This window comes from Strigops habroptila, chromosome 5 (assembly GCF_004027225.2).
Source record: "Strigops habroptila isolate Jane chromosome 5, bStrHab1.2.pri, whole genome shotgun sequence".
NCBI lineage: Eukaryota > Metazoa > Chordata > Aves > Psittaciformes > Psittacidae > Strigops > Strigops habroptila.
This window is the reverse complement of record NC_044281.2, coordinates 11,061,958-11,086,244: the sequence shown is the minus strand read 5'-3', so window position 1 is coordinate 11,086,244 and position 24,287 is coordinate 11,061,958. Positions and strand designations below refer to the sequence as shown.

At 39.7% G+C, this 24,287-nt stretch overlaps 1 protein-coding gene across 7 annotated transcripts in view; it reads left to right on the top strand.

Moving 5' to 3' along the window:
- The window catches only part of ANKRD44 (ankyrin repeat domain 44), a 137,949-nt gene that overhangs the window by 98,739 nt on the left and 14,923 nt on the right, over positions 1-24,287 (top strand). For 5 of the 7 annotated variants that reach the window (XM_030486253.1, XM_030486251.1, XM_030486248.1 and 2 more), the window contains exons 13-20: positions 617-685; positions 1,442-1,582; positions 4,400-4,483; positions 5,480-5,591; positions 17,309-17,377; positions 19,098-19,299; positions 22,849-22,927; positions 23,962-24,079. In XM_030486253.1, coding sequence (XP_030342113.1) covers positions 617-685; positions 1,442-1,582; positions 4,400-4,483; positions 5,480-5,591; positions 17,309-17,377; positions 19,098-19,299; positions 22,849-22,927; positions 23,962-24,079 — 874 coding nt within the window. The remainder of the gene's footprint in view (positions 1-616; positions 686-1,441; positions 1,583-4,399; positions 4,484-5,479; positions 5,592-17,308; positions 17,378-19,097; positions 19,300-22,848; positions 22,928-23,961; positions 24,080-24,287) is intronic. The other 2 variants (XM_030486250.1, XM_030486249.1) reach the window with 1 other exon arrangement.

The window sequence follows — 24,287 nt, the reverse complement described above, 5'->3', positions numbered from 1 at the left end:
ATGCAATATTGATATGACAATCACTTCAAATAGCTATGCCCCTTATTCAACCAAGCACTTAGAGATGTGCTTAAATCTGTCAATAGTCAACAAATCATGTAAAAGAGTTACCCTAAAAGTAACTCTTGTGATTAAATCTCACTAAGTAAATAGGATTTGAGCAAAGTGATTACTGTTGAATGCTTTGCTGAACGGGGGTGGAATTCGTTAAATGTCACCTCTTCATTATTGGACTGGCATTTTATGAGCTAGCAACAACTTTGATCTAAAATTCTCTTATAAAATGCCAGTTCAGTGTGGGAAGCATTAGAGTACAGCTCCCATTGCAAACCTCCAAACACACTGAATTCATATCACATTTACTGCCCTCTATTTGGAAAACTATTTTTTTTCTTCTGAAAAGGGGAAGTTTAATGTTTTCTAGAAAAAAAGGAAATCAATTTCTAAAGCTTCATGTTCTGTTTGATTGAAATGTCACATTGTAGTTGGCTGTACTTTGGTTTTGCACGGCAAATAATACAAAAGAGAGTAACTTTCTCATTGTGGGAGGCAGGGGGCAACACAGATGTAAACTTCTGTTTTGTTCATGTTTTGTTTTCATTACTTCTCTTTCCAGTAACGTTGAATGTATAAAACTCTTGCAAAGCAGTGGAGCAGATTTCAATAAGAAAGACAAATGTGGGAGGTAAGTAAATTATGAAGCTTATTTTAAAAAGAAAAAGAAAAGAATCTAGAAGGCAAGGAAGAAAGACTTGCCTCAGTCTGGAAATCATATCTTTTATGAAAAATGACAGTAAAATAAAGTAGGAGTTTGGCCTTCCCTGCAGAACTCTTGCTGCCACAGTTATATGCCAGACAGACAGGTGCAGACTTCCTTAAATACATAAAAGCCATCCCACCCTCTCGAGTTTTCTGGTTTAAAAATATCACAGGTTTATTTTTTTTCCTGACTGCTTCTCTCATTGCCTAAATTCTTGTGCTTGCGTGCCCAAGACAACACCTGGGTTTCAATGGGAGGATTGCTGCTATTTCACGTGCCTCCCAGAGGTTTTTTTTCCCATATGAAGTGTTGCTGTGAGTGTTGCTATGCCACCTAAATAAGATGCTGCGAGGGACACTGTGCTTTGCTCTGCCTTCCAGCTGGAAGAAAGTAGTGTGTATGCAGAGCAGCAGCAGAGGCTGTCACTGGAAATAGGCTGTTTGCGAGGCTCAGGTTGATGATCTGTATCCCATTAGGCTTTGTAGGAGCACCAAAACTTCCTATTAACACAATATTTTGTTAGATTTCCATAACTTTGCATTTCATCACAGGAACATAAGGCACTGATGTTGACTGCTGGAAATCTGTACCAATCTGTACCAATGCAGCAGTTAAGATTTCTTATTATCCCTGGTGGTACATATTGGAATAGGAGGTAACAAATTGTCGCTTATGTTGCAGGACACCTTTGCACTATGCAGCTGCAAATTGTCATTTCCACTGTATTGAGACACTGGTGACAACAGGAGCCAATATTAATGAAACAGATGACTGGGGACGCACCCCTTTGCACTATGCTGCTGCTTCTGACATAGACCGAAAGTAAGGAAACCTCTTTGTATTCCTTATTTAAAGTGTTCTGCTAAATTAGAGTCATTCTGTTCTCTTCATGATGCTATTTCACTTGAGCCAAAAAAATGATCCCGCTAGCAAAGGAATTTCTCTCAGATGTATGCATAACTCCACACTGAGTTGCTCTGACTGTATGCCAAATCCCCAGATGATGTGGCATTTCAGCTCAGTTACTTTTGATGTAACACACAGTTTTGCAGCCACGGTGTCCTACTGAACTATTTCCGCCACATTGTCTTCTGTTTTTCTCTGTGTGGTTTCCTCACAAGAGTAAGCTCTACTTAGAGAATTTTCTACATCTGCTTTGCAAGTCCATCAGAAGGGATGGAGCAAGAGACAGCAGGAGAGGTTTTCCTAGGTGGGCTGCAGTGACAGGAAGACATTTAGCCATTCTGACAGACTTTCTTGAAGAGGTGGGGTAGAACTACCCATCAGTCTCTCTCCACTGTCAGAGCTGATAAAAATGCTTCCTCTGGCCAAACAGGTTGCTTTTCAGAGGCTTCAAAAAGAGAGAGGACTGGGGAATATCCTTTGGCAGAATGCAGTGCTGTTCTTGAGAGAAGGGGGGAAAACAGCTGCAACACTTAGAAATCCTGTGGTTAGCGACTGCATTTCCTAATTCCCAGATAGTTGCATATTTTGGCAATCTCTTCCTTACAACATACTCTACAAAAGAAGCTCAATTATCCTCTTAGTTCTCTCTTAAAACTGTTAGTGACCTGTATTTATTTTAGGTCATCCCATGTTTCTCTGTCTCATTCCTTTAGACAGTAAGGTTTCTTGTGTAGCAAGGTCTGGTAAAAATACATTTGGCTCATTCCCAGCAGAATACCACCTCAAAGCCACTGAGGCTTCACAGGAAAACTTTGGCTGAACTTTATGGTAGAGGTTTGGATGCCACACCAGAGCCTTGGTAGCTTCTTCATCATTTGCTGTGATAATACTAATATAAAAGATGTCTTCCCTCTCACCCTCAAACCTGAACAGTGCTGGGAAGAAGGCAGCAGGATCTTCAAAGGTCTGTGCTTGGGGTTACAATCAGAGCAGGCTTGTAGGAAGGCTTTCACCACTGGCTGTTTCTAATTCTGTCTTGCTCAGGAGAGGTGTTACTTGGGATGTTGACAGTGGTGATTTGGTGTGTGGTTTTCAGCTTTTGGCTCTTCGTAGGTGAAGTTCCTGCATTTAAACAAGCTCTTGGTTAACTTCAGGATGTATCTACTTCCATCACTAATTAAAAAGAAAAGCTTGCTTTAGTCACATCCTGAACATTGTCAGGAGTATGTGGCCTTTATTTGCCCTCATAGTCCAAACCTAAATTGAATCTGATGTTGTGATGCTGTCTTCTCATTAAATTTTCCAGTTTGAGATACTCTGGAAGAAGTCTTGTTACACAAATGAAATGCCATTTGCAGTCTGTGATTTTATAGGTCAGCATTTTTTTTTTCCTGCTGAATGGCAGAAAACTCCCAAGGTCAGGCAATCTCAGTCCAAAGAATCTTCATAATTAGTTAACTTTGGATGTGGGCAGGTAATGAGCAAGGAGAAGTCTTGGTGCAGCGAGGTTGCCCTACTGTTTCAGCTATTCTGGTAACGGTTGTTGCTTGTGGTCTTCAGAAAGTAGTTGTTCCTGCAATGGAAATCACAACAGCATTTTAATTAAATAGATGATTGCAGTTTCTGTGTATGTGCTGTTTCTCCAGATCATCACTTATTCTGTTCAGGGAATCCTCTTCTGGGGTCTCACTGATCTGTAGTTAACTGAAAGCAGATGCAGGTAGGACTTCAGCATAGCACATGAGTACTGTTTATAAGCTTACAGTGTTAATATTCAGGGGAGTTATTTTATTAATAATTAAGTTTTCTCTGAATCAGTGGACATCAGACAGACCCTGGGTTTGTAGAACAACCCATTATTGCTAGCACCCATGGGAAGAACGTCAGATCTTGATATTACAAATGGGAAAATGCATATTAAAGGAGGAATGTACTGTTCTGCATTGTGCAGAATCCAGTCTGGAATTTGCATGTTATATGGATTGAAATTAGCAAACTGGCCTTCTACAAACCTATAAAGCTACAAATCCATGATGACAGTAGTTTGTAAATGTATTCTCTATTAGCCTTGGTGGCCAAGAAAGCTTATGGTTGTAAAGCTCATGCCATCCATCCAACTGGGAATCAGAGGTGACAAAAATGATCCGAGGGCACAGGAATATGAAGACATGCTGAGCTCTTTGAAGAATCTGAAGAACCTCTCCAGAAGATGCACACATTGTTTCCAAGATGATTCACAGAAAGTGAGGAAGAGTCAGCAACCCAGCTAATGCAGAATCAAATAGGCTGATTTCGTATCAGTGATTAAAGTTTCTCGAAATCCTAGAGAAGAACTAGCAGGTTACTGTAGGAAGAAGCAGGCTTGGTAGTCCTGAGCTCCTCTCTGCAAAGGAAACAAAATGCACAACATTGCTGTGGGAGAAACGGAAGGATTCTAGAAAGTGATGGTCAAACTGTTTCTGATAAAAACCAGATTTCTTTTTCTTTCTTTTTTTTATCCCTGGCATTGATTTGCAGGTCAATAAACTACCACATTGTAGTTGTCTCCGTAGCTTGCAAAACTTGTCAACTGCAGACCCATGCAGTACGCTCATTTAATTTATATAATTCTTACTGTTGGCTGGAGGAGGTCAGCTCCTTGAAGAGGAGGTTGGGGATGGGTGGCAGACTGCATCAAAATCACTGGTATGATACTTATAAAATAAGTTGCGTTTTTCTGTCTTCTATGCTAAGAAGAAAGAATATTTTAGGTAACTCCCATGAAAATGCTGAAGAACTTGAAAGAGCCACTGAGATGAAGGAAAAAGAAGCTGCATTGTAAGTTTGGTGTCAGTGAAGCAGTTAGACCTCATTTCTGGAGAATGCCACTGCTTTGGGCTGCACTTTTACACTCTGCTTTTGCTCATTCATTGCTCTGCTAAACACAATGCTTGGCTTTAATAAGGGCTAACCTGAAGAAAAAAGCTCTACACTCTTCTCTGTGCACATATTACCTAATGTGTCTGTTTCTGTTTTGTTGCTGTTTCTTGATTGAAAATGTACTGCCTCAGTAATATAATAATTCTTTAGTATCATGCACTTATTTTAATGCTTTGCACTGAGTATGTATGTTACAAAAAGAAGTAGCCAATGGCTTCCTTGATGCATTTACTCGGATTGACATTTTCATCTAGCTGCTTAATGAGTTTTTGTTTTAAAAATCCCTTTTTTCATATGACAGCCTTACATTCACCACAAATTACAAGCTGTGAAAGACAGAACTAATAACAGAATGATGGTTTCATGATGGTATAAGAAAAAGTGGCAGGAACATTAAGGGATCCTTTGAAAAGCACATGATTTAAACGAAAAACAAAACCAAAAACCCAAACAACAAAGAAGAAAATATGTTTATGTACATATATACCAGGAAACTAACGCAGCTAAGTCTATTTTTCAGCTGGCCATAGTGCATATTTGGAGGCCAGTAGTTTGATATAAGATTTTTTACATGAGCTGTAGCAGTTCTAGGCTGTTTACATCATGGTACAGAGTTCTATAGTTTTCTTTCAGGCTTTGTCATAGAAAATACTTTTTGTAATCTAGATTACCTGCAAAAATTAGGTTGAAGATTGTTTTTTATGGAGCTGATCTTCAAAGATGAGTGGGAATTTTCTGTTTGAAATAATGGTGAATGTGAGGAGCTGTTGGTGAAAAGTGATCTGAGGTGCTGCGAGAATTAACTGCCAGTTTTCAGTGCCACTCCTAGTTGTGATGAGGGACGAGTCTGTTAAATATTGTGAGCTCACATTTACACTAGTGAATTGTCCACAGGTGTCTGGAGTTCCTTCTGCAGAATGATGCCAATCCATCCATCCAAGACAAAGAGGGGTACAACACTGTGCATTACGCTGCTGCATATGGGCACCGGCAGTGTTTGGAACTGGTGAGTGCTCAGGCAGTTTCAGAAGTCTCTTATCTGCTGATATACATGTGCCTATGCCAGTATTATGAACTCCCCTGATGGTTACTATTTGAGTTCTTTGGATATTCAGAAATCTATAAAAACCTGTAATACGGTGCAGTAAACTCAAATATATGCAACCAGATGGATCTTAGAAACATGTTCATCTTGATAATCCAGTCCTTGTTCAACAAGCTGGTGTTTTAAGTGTTGTCTCTGAGTGGAGTTTATGTGTGCTCGAATTACTTTTAACTGTGATCAAAATATTCCCAGTGTATGTGTATGTGCCAGCAGTAAGGGATAGTTCCCAGTGCATGGCAGCATATGTGCCTTATTTACCTGGCACATTATCTGATTTTTCAAACTAAGTGAGTAAATAGCTTTTGTCAGCTGCATACCTGCAATGCCTTTTTGCCCCGGTGAAATAATAGCAGCATTGATAGAGCATCAAGATTAACCTTGTATGTAATGTAACTGGCTGTTGTTTTTTAATATCCTGAACCTGAATAATTAGAAATTGCATCTCATAAGAAGCCAAAATTTTTTAGCCAAAAATTGGATTTGGGAGACATGTAGTATGGATTTATAGAAGTTTGTGACTTGTAAAAGCAAGTGTTGTGAAGATAGATGTTAACTGAAATGCCTGATATACAGGGTGATCCAAAATTATTGTGTCACATATAAATAGACTTTAATTGCTTAAAAAATGAAGAGCTCTAATTAGAATATTGTATAGATCTGCTTTAGTAAGAACACTGTGTGCTGGTTATTGTTCTATGTTCTTTGGTTTGTTCTTTCTTTGTTGAAGAGTCAAAGTTCTTAGTTATTGAAAAGGAGCTCTGCACAGCACATGCTGCTTTCACACCACATGTACCAGTGCTGTCAGTTCCTGCCACTGCAGGACAAATACTGCAGCTGGCCTACGTGAGGGTCACAGCAGCTTGGAAACCTTGACCAGTAATTACGCCCTGGGTCAGAATTTCAGGTGGGATGTTAAACATTTTTAGCTCCCACCTGCAAGCATGTATATTTAGGACACTTAAAATATCACTGCTCCTTTGTTGCTTGTGGCAGCGAATTTGGCCTTTCCGTATTCAGAGCCTTCTCCTTGAGCTGATCTCTTGTGATTCTGCCCATGTGGATAGAAGGGTCCTCTGCTAAGCCTGCTGCCCACTGGAACAAAAGGAAATGTTCTTTGTATTTGAAGGGCATATATATATATAAAGTAGCTTCCTCTGCGCTGTGTACAAGTCTACACTTGTATGGCTACAGCAGTCTGTATTGAAACCTTACCCATATCTTATCACCGGATTCTTGCATGACTTGCATGAGCAGACCTCCATAAAAGCATCTTCACTAAGGAATTCTCTTTCAGCCTTCGTATCATAGCCCCTGTGTGCCGTGAGGCATGGAGCAGGCACAGAGCAAGGTCACCTCTCTTTTCTTTCACTTGTTGCTGTGCACATTGTCTGGCAACATATCAGTTGCAGACAATGACCTGCTATCGAGTCCCAGTGTTGCTTAGGCTTGCCAGACAAAAGGAAGAGCTGGGAATGCAGTGCCTATCAGAGGTGTTGGGTTTTCTTTTAATTCTGGAGGATGAAATGCAAACTGTGGGCTAGAGACAGCTGTGCAGCAAGTGTTCTATATTTGGACAGAGAAATCCAATGTTTCTCCATGTCAGTCTCCTGTCTTTGTGACTACAGCTGCAGTATAGAAACCCAAGGTCAAGCATAATTTCCAGAGTTATACAGCTGTTGTGTGTACACTGGTGAAAGAAAAGGCTGTGAATTTTAGCCTTTTGCATGCAAAGGACCACTACTGTGGACGAGGGTGTTTGCCTCGAAGTTTTGTGGGGACCAGGATTTTGCCATTGGTGTTTAGAGGCTGACAGGCACCTCATTTTCTCTCTGGAATAGGAAAGCTAAATGTAGCAGAAAGCATTTGTTCTGTATCAACAGTAGGACTCACCATCTTTGCACCCACTGTCAGAAGAAGGTGATTCTATTTTGTTTGTGTGAGCAATTGTCCCCTAGCTCTAGTGAGTTACCAAGCCCCGAGTTTTATAACTTTATATCTGGTAACAGTGACTAATTGATATAGACACCACCTTTACACTGATCTCTTTGCATTGCTTGGATTCAGGATGGCAAAGGGCCAAGACCAAAGTCTTCAATAGATGAAAGGTAATTGTGCTGTGGGGATGAAATGGAAATAATCCTCATGCCTAGGTTTATCACCTATTCCAACATGAGACTCCCAGGTGTTAAGCTAATTGTTGATTCTGTCTTCATCTGACAAAGTAGTGTCATTGATAGACATCACAATCATAATGCAATCAAATTGGTTTTGACAGTTATGGTTATTCATGGCTCTTTGGAGGCTGTGTCTGAAAGCTGCAGTAGGCATTCATCTGGTCCAGATGGAAAGGAGCCTCGCTGTCTTGTGAGGCTCGCTGGTGGCTTGGTCATAGTTTGTTGTGCCCTCTGTGGTGGACCTATGACAAGGACTTCATCATGAACCATGATCTTTATTTCTGTAGCTTTTAACTGCAGTACTTTGACTGCACTAGTTATTCATATTTGAATGAAGAATCCTGTAAGGCTTAATTGCTTCTAGGCATGACTTTTAAATTGATGTCTGTCTTAAAAGTGCTGACTTTGAAACACTAATCTGCATCACAGGAATTCTGACATACAGAATACTCCTAAAATACTTCCAATCCCTTCCATCCTGAAGAAGATTTTCAGGCAGGATTACTGAAATAAAACCATTATTTTTCAGTGCCAATTTCACTTTTATTTTACTGATTTATCCCTTGGGTAAATATTATTTATAGCTCATAGATGAAAATATCTAGGAATTATCTTCCCGAGAACAAGGCAGTTCTTTAAGGGCATAAAGCTGTTAGAGGAAAGAATTCATATAAAATATGAAGTTTTAATCAAAGCTAAGGCAAAGTGGGTGCAACAATAATCTTGATTTTATGAATAATGGTTACTAGTATTTCTCTACATGCACAACACCGAACTTCAGCAAAATCTTAAGGAATTATTTCAGTGTTCCAGAATACATCAAGTTTATCAAAGACCTTATAACATTAATTTTTCTTCCTCTCTTCCCCCTGTTTTTTCTAACAGTTATTTAAAATAGGTTACTTCTAAATAAATGGTCACTTAAGAAAGTCTGCAGAAGAAGATGCAGTATCCAGTGGAGTTCCCTTTGCTGAGGGATCTGATCTGTGCTTTAAGCACCAGAGCTTCTCAGCATGATGAGATATTTGCATGTTTGGGGATAGTTTAGGAAAGGCTGGTTTATCTACAAAAATATGTTTTCATTTTTTGACTTACGTGTTTCCTGTGAGCCCAACACCTTGGCTGGAATTTAGCTGTATTTCTTCTTGGGGAGAGGAGAGGAGAAATAAAGATTAAAAGCAAAAAGGTCATATCCTTTGACCTAAACAAATAAAATCTGTGTTTGTGTGTTCAACCACAGAGCTCGATGACAGACTCCTTGTTTCCTGGAGGACCTTTAGGTTGTTTGGGATATTAGTGGGGTTGTCGCCCTGCATTGAATGACACGATGTTGCTAAAAAGAGAAGAGTGGAAGCAGATTCTGGAATTCTTTCTCCATCTGTAAGGGGCCATTCATAAAGGCTGAATGGTGGGCATGTGTGCTCACAAGCAACTGAAACTCCCATCTGCTTCCCTGCTTCTAAAAATAACCTCACGTTTGTTTAGAATAGCACTGGCTTCTTGGGTGTTGGGTAGTCAGGGATATCGGGCATGATCGCTAGCTGGTGTTTTAGAGCTGATCACATCACCAAACTACTTTGAAAGCAATAAAATTGTGGTGGGGTTTTTCACTGAAATGATCTCTTACCACAAAATCCTTATTGGTGCGAACAGAGTGAAATTAAAATTGTGATTTCATGTTAAAAGTCTGCCAGGAGAGCCAGTCAAGCACTTCGTGCTGGCAAAAATAGGTTTCTGTGCAGTGTTAGGGCAAACAGAATTAAATGCCTGTCTCCTCGAATGAAATCTCTTCTCTGACTGTAAGAATCAGTGGTTATTTTTTTCTTTTAATCTGCTCTTTATTCAAACAGCAAATGAAATTCACTTTTTGGCTAATAGAAATCAAATCAGCACAGGGGCTAATTCATTAGAAGCTGGGAGGAGAGCATGGTTTCATTGAAAACCATGTGCAAAAGGAAAGGCAGATTTCAGTCTGTTTGCTTGCCGGAAGCATAGTGATCCACATAGCCGGGTGTGACAGGGAGAAGGGGCAGAGGGAGATTTCTTGCTACCAGAAGGCTGTTTTGGCTGTGCCATGAAAGGAGAGGCTGGGTTTGAAGAGAAAGAAAACACCTTTTATTAGACCGGCTGTTACCACTGGAAAATAGTTAAGCTGTGCCTTCAAAGGACTTGGTTCCTTAACCTGTGGAGGGATTGAAATCACAAGACCCCATAAATCCAACGTGGCTGCTACTAATTATATATGTCTCTTATCAGCAAGAATTTGTTTATCCCTCCGTCTGTGAGCAGGACAGTGGTAATTAGTGACGAGTGAACCATAGGGAGAGGTGTTAAAAAGCCTTTTGCCATGTGGGGATCTGGCTCAGATGCTTGTCGAAGTGGCAGCCCCTAGGCCTTCTTCTGACACAGATCTCTTCATTCGGGGGATACATTCTGGGTTTTCTCTTTCATAAATGCCTGTCCATCCCCATGACCAACATCCTCTATCTTAAGGGGAGTGCTTTGCCTGAAATCAGTGGTGATAGTGTTTCATGTGGTGAATGACTTCATACCTATGCCTATGAGAGCTTTTCCCGCATGGGAAGTGGAGAAGCGCAAAGTCATTAACTTGAGTGGTTATAAAAAGAAAAAGAACTTATGAACTTAACGCTTGAAAATAACTTTAATGAACCTAATTCCTCTTTTAGTCCTAGAACCCCCTGAATCATGGTAGACTGATTTAATTACTTAAGTTCCAATGTCAGCATTAGTGCAAGATACACCTACTAGTTAAACAATCAATAGGAGCCTATATATGCTAGGTATGGCGATATATGTTAGCTTATAGCAGTGCATTTTGGCTTAGATTTTATGTTTTTGGAAAGTAGATAATTTTGAACCTAAAAACATTTTCTAGACTTCTAAGGCTGCTTTGTGAAGTGAATGAGTGCAAGGGTTTCCCATTTGCTCTGGCACCCTGCTGGCACTTTGGCTTGTAGGATAGGAGTATTGCCTAGCGTCTCTGAGGTTTATTTTCTGTCTCTCTGACAGATTTTGTCTTTATTTTTTTAGTTTATATATTTATTTTCCTGGGGTGGAAAAGCAAGGCACTTCTATCTGCTGTCTTCTGACAGAGAATAACAAGGCCATTGTAGAACTGCAGGAGACATTTTTCCTTCAGTTTGGAAAGAGGTCACGGACTTCTGCTGGTGCCTTAATTACTTAAATACTTGTCTGTGTATGTGTGTGTGTGGTGTTTAAATGTAAATGTGTGAAGAATATCTGACTCTATCAAATCTACTGAATCAAATGAAAAGGGCATTTGATGATGGCATATGGCATTGCATTAGACTGTATAGCTCAGAAAGAGCTGTGGGCGCTGGGATTTTAGGGTGTAATCAGGCATATTTATACAAGGCAAGATGTTTGCCTGCATGAGCAGACTTTCAGAAAGAAACTGTCACTGGTTTGTTGGTATTTGAGGGTTACAAAGCAAATCTAACTTCATCAGGCAAAGTCTTCCACAGCGTGTGTATTTTTTGTCTGTATTTTGTCAGTTGAGTAGATTGATCTTAAGCATTCTTATTATTCTCCTCTTTCCCCTCCTCCCTTACAAAGTAAGGCAGCTGGTGTTTATTCACAGTGGCTGTCTGCAGTAGGCAGTAGTCTCATTGCTTCAGGAGTGTTGCATCCATAGGTGGACAGCATAGAGATGGGTGCACACAGGATCAGGTCTTGGTTTAGGGTTCTGTTCATGCACTACTTGCAATGCAGTTTACTGTACAGGAAAAACAAATCAATACAAAAAAACCTAGAAACACTTGCAGATTACCATTATACTTGAATACTTCTATCTTTAATTGTTCTAATTGACATTTTTAATTAGATTGGAAGCAAAACTCCATTGGATATAGTGAGTAAATGAGAAATTATTGCATGTTGTGTATTTTTGTTTTTCTTAAAACTTCTTAGTATCTTGCAAATCCTTGCATTCACTCTGATAAAGCCTGAGGAAGAAGAATCACAACTCCTAACTAGCATGCCATGTACTTCAAGCAACTGCATGTGTGCTGCTCCTACTTCCATTGGGAATTCCTTCTTGCTGTTGCTTACAGGCTCAAGCTTTGCTAGAAAGTCTGTTGCTTTTCCTCAGTCAGTCTTAGGAGTGTGAGTCAAGTGCACGTACCTGACTGGCATGACACTTGTCTGGATGTTAAAGTAACTCTGCATTTGGCAATGTGAAATGGAACCAACACTTGTCTGTTTTCTGGAAGTTTGTGGCCAGTTTCTAAGTGGTTCAGAGAAGAAATGTAAATTACACATCTTCAAGTGAGTCTACATTTAAAAAGCACTTGTGTGTAGAGGCACAAATGAGAGGAGAGTAGCAGAAATACCATTGAAAGGCACATTTTAAGAATTGACTGTCACTGTATTTCAGCAGTGCCCAAATTTTCTAGCTAAAGAGGAAATATTTCAAGGATATCTTTTACACAATTGTATGAAATTTTACAAAAGCTTCAATGGAGGGTCCTTAAACCAATGTATGAGGCTTTACAGAACCTCAGAGGTAGACTTTCTGGCCAGAAAGTAACATGATATACACGATTCAAGTGTAAAAGTTCCAACTTCAAATCTCTGCCCTGGCTGAAAAAGAAATTGGACTTGTACATCCCAGAAAGTGACCATCACATTATGCTGGCTGGTACTGGGTAGGATCTCTTGCTCTCATTTGGAGCTGTTGTGCTTTGTATAAATACTCATTGGGTGAGAATCTCCTGTAAAACCCACTGAGTATGGCACTCATATGGCTTAATATGAAACGATTTTGTATGAAGCGGAAGAGCTCCAACAGAAGATTAGTGTCCTGCGTGAGAACAGCCAATGGCCTGGAGATCTGCTTGAATTTTGAGGTTTAGATATGTTTAAAGACTCGAACGTTGTTCTCTTATATGCCAGGTAAGTGTCCTGTTTGCATGGTGGTGTCTGTTCTGGTAGGGTATTGGGTATTTAAACTTTGTACTGAAAGAGCTGCATGGAACAACTAATAGATTTCTTCAGACTCAGTCTACCTAAGCTCTTGTGAAACTTCTCTTGCTTGTGTTATTTTAACTTCACCCATAATCTACACACGAGTGAAATTGATGTAAACACTGATTAATCTGATTTTTAAAGCCTGATTTTGGGAAAACATATCAGACACTGTGTTAAGGATGTGTATTGGTATTAACCTGATCAAATTAAAATAATGTAATCATTTGTATTTACAAATACAGAGTAAGCTCGTAGGATTGCTTGTCCCCACGAAGATATGTTTGTACCACTTCACCTTTGAATTATTCAGTCAAGACTAATTCTGAGATTAGAAAATGTGCTTCCCTGGTATAAAGTACTACAGAGGTTAATTCTATCTGTTTTCTATCTCATCTGAAACAAATGATGAGAGTCTTCAATCTTGCGCTCGCTACTTGCTGGAAAAGCCTTTATTTAAAAGAAGCTGCTGCCGGTATGTTTTTCCCCAGTAGAGACAATGATCTATTGCAATTTGTTAGGGAAGATGAGATTCAAAGTGACATCCTGCCTGATGTATTTTTATTCAGTTCTGAAAGGGACATTAAAAATTATGACAAATCCCCACTTCTGAATGACCTTGTGATAAGCTACATTGCTGTCATTATTGCAGATGGGCAATGCCCAACTATTTCTTTTGTCTTAATTGCCTTTTGATCAGCTCTTTGCATGCGTGAAAATTTCTGAACGCTGTTTGCTGTTTGAGTAAAGGCTATTTATGGGTTATACACGTGTAATCATTATAATGTTCTGCCATTTTACAACTAGTATTAATAGCACCAAACTGAAGAATTTCATTAACAGTGCGGAAGTATGGAATGTAGAAATTATTGCCTTACTAAAATGGTAAAACTCTTACAGAAAAGTCACTTTCAGTTCGGTGGTAGTTAGATCAAACGTTTGACATAACTACCAGCAGTGCACTTAACTGGCCGTGTGGCTGCATGATGGCTTCTACAGAGTCACATGTTCTGTTCTGTTTTAGGATTTCAGATAGCACCCAGTGTTAGTGTCTGTGGTTTGAAGTATCCTGACTCATTAGCTGTCATATGAGTCAAAAAAAAGCGGGGGGGAGGTGGTGGGGAAACACACACCCACCATATCCTGCTATATGATCCTTTATTATAACTAGCAAGCAATAAATCAAATAAATAAAATAAAAGCAAGCAATAAATCCTGGTATGCCTGTAAATACCCTTACTGTACAAATACAATTGTGAGAGCTGTAAAAGTTATTAATTTTCATGCAGAGCTGGGGGAGAGAAGACAGTTCATAATAGCAGCCTTGTAGTGCTATTAGTTTGTAACAATAGAAGTGAGTAATTGACGTGTTTTATCTTACTTTGTCTGCGCCTCACTCCCAAAGCATTTAAGCTCCTGTTTCTGAGTGTGAAGAAGACTTTACAGAATAATCACATACAGCATTAAGTAACACTGTTAATGGGAAGTGAAGGGGTCATGCTGGGAATTTCCCAGAAGCAGAAAGAGAGTAAGAGTATCCTTACCTTTTAAAAGGTTATAACCTAATGAGAAGGAGGCGTGCCCACCAATTTCACTTGCAGTGTCTCTGCACAATTCTGACAGCCACTTAAAACCTGTGGGCAGTTAATATGTAGAAGTGTAATCAGCTAAAAGACACAATGTGTGGCACAAAAAATTAGCAATGAGAGATGCCGGGACATTCTCCAGTCAGCCACCTGTAACCATAAACCACTAGTAATTCATGCTTATTTGTCTGTCTTCACTGAAATGCATTGGCCACCTTCAAGCAGGCAGGTATGTATTGCAGCACAGCAGACACGCTTGGATTGCTCTGCGGCATCTGTGGATTTAAGCTCCCATGGCTCTCAGGGCAAGTAGTTTTGAGCGGTAAATTCACCTTTGTAAAAACAGATGCAACTGTGGATAGCTTCTTACTCTAAGATGGAAGCATTATGGAACTAGAGGCACCCCAAAGATGCACTGCTTTATGTGTTCTTACAAGAAGTATATTTAATTTACTATAAATACATTCTTAGGATCATAGAAACACTGGTGAAACTGGAGAACTGCTTGGTAACTTGGACCTGGTACTTTTCGTCTCTTTGTGCATGATGTTTATCCTTCAGATGTCTTAGTTTTAATCATTATAAAGCAGTGCTTGACAAGGCATACTGAAAAATTATTAGTGCTGTGTCTTTAATCTTCCTTCTCTTGCTCTCCTTTATAATTTCTCTTCTTGTGCTGCATGGCTGTCTATTTGAGAGCTGCTGGCTTTACCATGAAATTCTTGTTTACGCTTGACTTTCTGATGGAGACATTCAGCTTTATGAGTAATAAGCTCATTAAGCCTAGTCTGCATCAGCCTAAGCTGCTTTAACTCTAAGCCATGGAGATGCCTTTTGTGAGGGACTCTCCAATCCCACAATTTGTTCCTTTAGAGCCTTAATTTTGCCTATTTTCTGTGTGGTTCTTTTCATCTGTTCGAAAGGCAATTACCTGCCTTGTTCCAGGAGACTTTTGGAGCCTTCTGACAGGTTTAGGGAAGTATTCCTTTAAGATTTTGATCCTGGAATTTCAGCAGATGATGATAAATGCAATTAAAAGTGATTAAATTAGATTGCTGTGCTGGCCTTATGGACTCGGAGGAAAGGCCAGGATCAGGCAGGCAGAGGAACAGGCTCAGTGCTTGGGTTTGTTCGGTGGGATTTTGTTCTAGTTTGTTTACTCACTAGAGAAAATCAGAGCTGGCCACTGCTTCATCCTGTTTATAGCTGTCTTATATAAGAGAAGAACAGTATTTTAAACTGGAGGTGGCTCCACATGGTAAAACCAAATGTGTTTCCTAACTCTGCCCCAAACCTACTGAAAAACTGGTGTGGGTCTTGGTTTATTGGTTTTGTTTTGGCTGTTTTTCCCCATAGCTGCAGGGAGCGTTAAAATTCATATTACCTCTTAATGCACACACCCACTTGCTTATGAGTGCTATTTGCATCAACACACATTTCTTTCCCAGTCCTGACATTTTACAAGGCACAAAATATACAAACAAGTGAAATTACTGCTTAATTTTCTAGTTTTTCCATAGGATTCGGATTAGTGTCCTTGTTTAGTAAGAGATTTCTGACACCTTATGCATTATTAATGCTAGCCTGTATTCTAGTTTGATTTTTTTGATAAATTAATCTTTGATACAGGTCTCTTAAAGACTAATTTGTTACACCAAAAGTTCAGGCATACATCAGAGATTAGGATACGCCATCATCTTGCAGCGTAGGCAAACCTACCGTAGGCTTTCACTGTTCTCTTTGGAGAGTCTTCTATGTTGTCATACCCTAGAATTGTCCAGATTGTCACAAAAACTTCCTTTTCTCTGCTTCAGTATTTCCATTAATTCCTTACTCTGTCAAACAAATCCAAATCAAAAAATCAGAGAAACCCTCAAAAAGCTTGTATGAAAAATTGACTTGTAACCTTATAAACGTTACAAGGCAGTTCTAGTTACCTGTCATGCTTTTCTTTCCTTTTTTACAATCTCCTATTACTAATTTTCTGTAAAATGCTCATTTCCAGTCACAAAGGTATTTGGAGACTAACTCTTTGAGTAGTTATGAAGTAAAAGGCCACGCAGCTGAGCAGTGCTGCTCAACAAATGTTGAATTGTCAATACTGTGTCTGATTTTCTTTGCAGCCTCAATTGGGTAAGTTGTCAGGGTTCATGTGCTGTTGTGAAGTGGTACTGATCCATAGTTCCTCCTTCTAGATGGACAGAAATGCCTGGATTTTTAAGCCTTAAAATGCTTTGGGACCCCTTGAAATTAAGAGGAACATGAAGTGCGATGCATGTTACTAGATTAAGAGTTCAAGGATGTTTTGTAAGGCTGTCATTATAGGAGCAGGTTCTACTTTGATAAATTATAAAAATGATTATGAATGACTCATAGCACAGTTATAATTATTCCCTAATGCTAATTATGTGTCAGAGTTATCCTAAACACTGTATCAAACATGGCTTGCATCCGTACTACCTGTGTAACCATGAAGCTGCGCGTTTCCCAATGTAAGCTTACCGAGGGCCCTACTCCACTCATCGGGCCTTTTGAGGGCTGCTTTCTCACCTCAGCGGGCCCAGTGATTTCAGGGAGACTAACGAATATGGGTAAGGATGTTCATGACCAGCTTTTCAACTAGTTTTATACTTTACCCTGTGGGGAACAACTTGAAAGTTACTTCACAGAAAAGGTTGTGAAGTTCTTTCAATACTCGGTATTCTTTCAATACTCAGTCCTTCAATACTCAGTGCAGACATCTGAGGACAAAAGTATATCTTTGTCTGCTGGTTTATAGCCCATGAGAACTCATCCTGCCTCATGCAAAGATGTTTTAAGACTGTGATTTTTATTTTGCTTTTTCCCCCAGCTTCTGGAAAAAACCAACATGTTTGAGGAATCTGATTCTGCAGCTACAAAAAGTCCTTTGCATTTAGCTGTAAGTATGAGACTTGTGTGAAGTTTTTGATCCGTATCTCCTAGAATAATTCCTTAATCTCTGTCTTTGAAGCAAGTTTAATCATAGACTTGTTTTGAAGCTGGGAAAGGATGTATGCTTAGATGTAGCAAAAACAGGTTGTGGGTTGGAATCGTTAATTATGTTTTCGGCAGTTGAAGCTCTTGGTTTGGTTCTTACTGATTCTGATACCCGGGTAAGAAGACACTGACACTGAAGTGAAATTGAATGGAAGGTTGCAACTTCTATTTATAAGTAGTTTATAAAGTTGGGGCCGAAGGTTGGGCCTGTGGTTTTGATCGTGGATCTGATGTTCTCCTGGAGATGTGCAGAGTACAAAAACCACAGCAAAGTCTGCAGAAGCATGCTTAAAACTCAGCAGTGCCCTGAGAGTGTGCCACAGGCGACAGTGCGTGATCATGGTGATGGTTGAGTAAATGACTGCAAGGCAAACAAAGTGGAAGAAAAAGTCAATTTTATTATCCTTTCAAGGAGAGGATGTGCTGTACAGTCTGCATGGCACCTTCGAGATAGATACCTCACATTGTGTCAAAGATCAGGTTGTTGCAAGCTGTTTACTGAGGAAAATTGTACTGAAGAAGAAAAGCTGACCGCTGTGTCAGAGTATTTACTGAGATGTGGGTTCCCTGTGCCCTAATCTCCTTTTGCTTTTCTTCTTCTGCTTTTGCCTTTGCTTTCCTTAAGTAGTTGTCTTGGTCTGACAGGGAAATAACTGTTTGCTCCCTGCACTGTCGTGTTCTTTGGAACTTTTGACAATGGTCAGTAGGAGAAAGATGCTGCCACCACTACTTATCCTTGAAATTCGGTGTCTCTGTGGTTCTTCATGTTCGCATTTCTCTTCTGCTTCATTAATGTATTAATATAATTTTATAAGATACTTATATGATTTATATAATATTTATTTATATAACTCCAGTAATACTCATTATACATTCATATATAAATGAAAGAGGATGTTCTCTGTGAGTCTGTCAGTAAGGAGAGGTGAGCAGTCCCTACACAGCTGAATGAAGTGTTTCCAGTTTCTGGGGCTATCCATTGGGTTTCTGCAATGTCACCTGCATTCATACTGTTCACCTAAATGTGGCTTTAGGTCTGGAAGTGCATCTACTTGTCCACTGTAGCTGTTCTGCCAAATGATCCTGCTGGTAGAAATAATCCATGAAGCATCAGCTATGAACAGCAGGTCAAGTTTGTGTTTGTATTTGCACAAAAATCTGGCTTGAGAATTGCTTTTGTTTAGTTGGAGACCAGCAGCTATGTTGAAGTTAGCACACAGTTAGGTGATGATCCATGCGACCTCTGCCCAGCATCACCCTAGTGAATCTAACTTTCAAAGCAAACATTTCCCTGAAAGGTACTGTAGAATGTGAGAAATGAACTGTTGATTCACCTGTGTCCAATTGGCTAATTATTGCCCGAAATTCCTCATGTTGGGTTGTATTAGAAGGTTAGAGCAAATCAACAATCACAATTTCCTTCCCTAAACACGAGGAATTTTTTAGTTTCTTGGCTACAGTGTAATCCTTTCAAGTCAAGGAGAGAGTCGTAAGGAATCGAGAAAACTAATATCTGCTGTGTTCAGGAGACTGTGACAATGATGGATTTTATTCTCATTTTACATGAAAATCCTTCAAAGACAAGAGTTGTGTTCTTTACATGACACATTTCGTATTTCTAGGCCTATAATGGTCATCATCAAGCCCTGGAAGTACTTCTCCAATCTCTAGTAGATCTGGATATTAAGGACGAGAAGGGACGCACCGCTTTGGACCTGGCTGCGTTTAAAGGACATGCAGAGTGTGTGGAAGCTCTCATCAGCCAGGGTGCTTCTGTCACTGTAAAAGACAATGTCACCAAAAGGACCCCCCTCCACGCCTCAGGTGAGTATGATCTTATGTTACACTTGTGATATAAACCCTACAACACAGAAGCAGTCACCTTTACCTACCTACTATCCCTATGCACATTTCTTCTAAACAGGAGATTTTGACATGTACTGAGGACTGCTGCTTGTTTGCTGGAGGGTGTCCTACAGTTAACCCTTTATCTTTCATTTCCTTGTTTTTTTCCTTCCCTCTGTCCCTGAGGTTCAGTCCTCCCTCACACAAAATCTCCTGGTTTTCCACACCACTACTGCTCTGCCCTTACATGCTTGCCTCTACCTTACCTTACCCCTCTATTACCACCTACTCTTTTAAGATGTGTGATGTTTCTCGTATGACACCTTCTTTTAATGGTTCCTTGGCCACAAAACCAGGGGAAGAGAGAACACTTGCCTCACTGCTGCTTCTGTGGAAGAAAGGTTGAAAGTACAGGTAGGCTCCTGGTTGGTGATGAAATTATCCTGGTGTCCAAAACTTCCAACCTTTTGCAGAGGCAACACTATAGAAATTCACTCCCTTTCAGTCAGTATCTTCTTCCTGAGCCAGCTTCTGAACTTGCTCTTGCTGGGAGTCTGCTCCACTCCTCACGTGTTGAGTGTTAATAATGCAACGTGCCTAATTAGCTGGAGAATGTGGAATCTGCCGTTTATTTAAAGGTTATTATTTAATAGGTACCTGTCAGATAAATACACAGAGGTGCCAAAGGGAACGTTGCTCCTCTGGCTGTTCCTCGAGGGGCTCAGTACAGCATCGCAGTGACCTCTAGTGGGAAGTAAAATTAATACTTCGTTGGATAATATTTTCGGGGCCAGGCTTCATTGTCTTTCTGTTTATCTTTTAATCTTGCTTGTATTAAATGCATATACACCGAATCACAGATTCGCAGAATGGTTTGAGTTGGAAAAGACCTTAAAGCTCATCCAGTTCCAACCCCTTGCCATGGGCAGGGACACCTTCCACTAGACCAGGTTGCTCCAAGCCCCTGTGTCCAACCTGGCCTTGAACACTGCCAGGGATGGGGCATGATGATGAACAAAGTGTGGCTTTGTCTGGTACATCATCACTATAGCAATGATTCTGAATCATTTAAACATTTGGTTACAGTGACATATGTTTCTTGCTGTCACAGCTGAGTTGTGAGGGTTCTGCAATACTGAGAAAAGTAAATGGTAACAAAGTTATTTGTTGCTGCTGGGTTTTTTAGCAGCTCTGACTGAAAGTATAACTTTAAATAAGTCTTTTGAATAAAATTAAGTGATTTGTTGAACAGAAGGTGTTATTTTAATATGCACATTTCTTACCTTCATACAAATTCTGATTGTGGGGTTTTTTTTCCTATCTTTATTTTTTAATTGCCTGCGTCACTGTAGTATGAGTGCCTTCCACGTAAAACCAGGAGGAAGATTCACTGTAGACTTTTCTGGTCTGTGATAATTATTCTTCTCAGATGAAAAAAAACCCCAGGGACACAAGCAAAATGTTCTTGAAAGGTGCAGTGAAGCAAAGTAAGCTAGGTGTGCAATAAAACAAAAAGTCAAGAAAATCCTACTCACAGGAATAAGACACTGAAGGGACCGTGTGCCTTAAACAGAAGGGAAAATACTGCCACAGACAGGCTGAATGAGCTCTTAGCAAAGGAAATTTATCACTGTCATTAATTTAGAGGCTTTCAAATGTCACATAAGTGCACTTTGGGTTAATATCCATTAAGACATAAGTTTAGAACCTTCCATTCAAGAGCTATGCAGAGTTCTGGGGAAACGAACTCTGGAGTAAATCTCCAACTATTCAATAAGCCACTTGCAACTGATGGTTTTTATTATGCTGTTTCCCAGCACTACGTTGTGTTTAGGAGCAAAGAGTGATACCATCTACTGGACACCCTGCGTGGTGCCACTTTGCAGTGCAAGTGTAAGAGGTAAATTGGGATATTTTAAGAAATCAAAAGGCATTCTTGTGGAATGAATTCCTCGAGTGTCAGTGCGCATTTGCACACTCAAAAGTGAATACCAGTGCAATGCAGTGCACTGGAAAGAAACAAGGTGGCAAGTGCGCCCATCCCCTTCAACATGTTTGCCTTCATTCCTTCTAATTACACAACACAGTTGCTGAACACAACAGTTATGGAGGCCTGAGGTGGCGGATTGGATTACAGGATTCTGCAGAGCTCTGTTCAGTAAAGGGATTTGTAACTTCAGTAGAGGAATCACCTAATGAAGTAGTTCTTTTTTTCTGCCTAGCCCCCTGAGGGAACAAACTTCCTCTGACCTCATAATATGGAGAATTTCCTTAGCCTAAATTATATGTTCCCTGTGTAATTTTATTACCACCAGTCTTTCCTCTGGCTAGGCTGGGGAATCCATTGCAACTGTTCCCCTAGGGTTAGTGTTGTAGCTCTGTTGGCAAAACTAATGTTCCCTGCAGGGTCTGTAATGCTTAGCAGTCACTGGGTCAGCTCCTAAGAGTTTCTGAGAGTATCTGTTCTAAAATTAATTTGCCAAAATCCTTGTCAGATGTTGGTGTGAACAAGTTATGATTTCTCTTCCTCCCGCTGGGAGAAAGAACAGATCTTTTTATCCCCTAAGCCAGTGACTCATCAGCCCTGCAGAACTGTTTACATGTTATGTATATGGCATCACTTAGTGGTAAATAGCTAAAAATGTCTTTTGTTTGTCTGGTTAGAGCAACTAAGATTATTTTTGGATGAGTTATTTAAATGTGATGTGACAGAGGTGGTGTCCAAGGGTTCTGCCTCAGCCCACAGGGTGTAGGCAGTGTGAATGCATGACTTGCTGTAATAAGAGCACAATCTATAGCTACTGAGTACAGGAATTATTGTTTTTCAAAGAAGAAAATACTGATCTCTTCATCCCATGAAAGGCTGAAGCCTTTAAGCCATCTGACACACAGATGGGCTTCCAGTGTCAGGCCCTGCAAAACGTAGTAACTCAAAGCTGTTTAAACAACAGTGGGTTACATTTAAAATGAAAATACCATTTTCGAGAAGTAGCTGTGGCTTCCAGTGGCATTAAATGAGAAAAGATGGAAAAACCCAAAGGGAATTTTAGTCTCTGGTGCGATGTGCTGTTACAAGTATGACATTTGTATGGTTGGTCATTCTGTTTTCCTAGCAGCACTGAAGAACTCGCTTCTACGGTGCACACAAGAAGAAGGAGCTTTGACCACCTACTTCCTGCTGTGGTTCCAAACCTGGTCACAAAAAGCCTTGTGTGTCTGCTCAGTCTGTGTGATTTTGAAATGCTGTCTGGTTTAGTAGAAATCTCACCAGTGAAAATCACAGTTTCTGCTTTACTCATTTGGGATTTTTGTATGTAAGGGAATTAATCCTCATCTTACCAAGGTCAGGAAAATAGCAGCTCACCATTTCACAGGCACAAGTTAGATGAAAATTGTGTGAATATTAATTTCTTACACTGTGGAATATCTTTCTTGTTTATAAGGAAATTTCTTATCCATAAACATTCCAGTGGAAAAGTGTCTGAAATTAAACATATTTTAATTGAACATGCCTTTTCTTCTTTATAGTCATTAACGGCCATACACCTTGTTTACGGTTGTTGCTAGAAGTTGCAGACAACCCTGACGTGACAGATGCCAAAGGACAGTAAGTTTTATTTGTGATGGAGGTTTTTTCAGCTCTGTGATTCAAACAGCATCTCAGATTTCTCACCAAAAATCCCCATTTATTTGAAATACTTTATTTCCTGCACTTACAGATTTTGGCACAGATTATAAAGTACATAATCAGTTGACCTAAGCCATTCAGAAAGGATTATACATAAATCTTATTCTCTGCTTCATACATTAAATAATTGTTCATAGATGCAAAGGACCAGATTCAATAGAAACTAACAAGCTCCTGAGATGTTTCTGTAGAGTCTTGTTCTTTCTCAAACATTGCTGTTTCAGTGTTTACTTGGTATATTATGCTGATGCAATGGGACAGAATGTTTATTTGACATGACAAATAAACATCTGAGATGTTCCTACAAAACTTTTACTTCTCATTAAATGACAGTTATAGAGGGACAATAACTTCCATTTTTAAAGTGAAAATATGGATTAAAAAACTCATGTGGGGTGTCTGGAACGTATCTGACTGTACATATGATTTTAAATGAGATTACTCTTATCTAAAAATAGAAGGAGAATAGATCTCTTTCAGAAAAAAATGGAAGATACGTTTGTCCCATTTTTAGCTTGAACAGTTTCCTAATGTCCCTTCATCCCTTTTAAGCAATTGCTCAGCATTTGCAAAAGAAATGCTTTGAGTGGTTGTCATCTTGGTGGCTAGCAGGGACATTCATTCACAACACTTGGGTATTGTAAAGCTCACGGAGGTGACAATAACTGTAGGTTATTAAGAGAACAGATTGTTTTGAATGATGTTGCTCTGTAAATTGCTTACAAATGAGTCTGTATTTCAGTCATGGTAGTTGATTGTTAAACATCTTCATAACCTTATAGAAAAGGTCTTCACTTGGGTGTTATATAAACAAGTGTGCAGAAAGAAACAGGTTTGTGGGTAGGAATGGAGAGAAATGCAGGGCTTCCTGATCTCTCTGTTCCTGTAAGTTAGCATTAGGAAGTAGCATGTCATTTTATAGCTGTGACTGGTTTGTTTTTGTTTTTTTCTAGAACCCCACTGATGCTTGCAGTGGCATATGGGCACATTGATGCTGTTTCTTTATTACTTGAAAAAGAAGCCTCTGTAGATGCAGCTGATCTCCTGGGATGCACAGCTTTACATCGAGGGGTGACTTAATTTTTATGATTCTTAATTATTCATTTTACTGTGACTACAACTCACTCGTAAATACTGGGATATTGTATGTAGGGAATACTGTAAATGATTGGAAACATAAGCAAGCACAGCCACTAAGGTAAAAAGCAGGACAGGTCCACTCTCAGTAATGCTGAGCTTTTGACTTTCTTTCATGTTTGCTTTAAGTGATTAGCTGAAA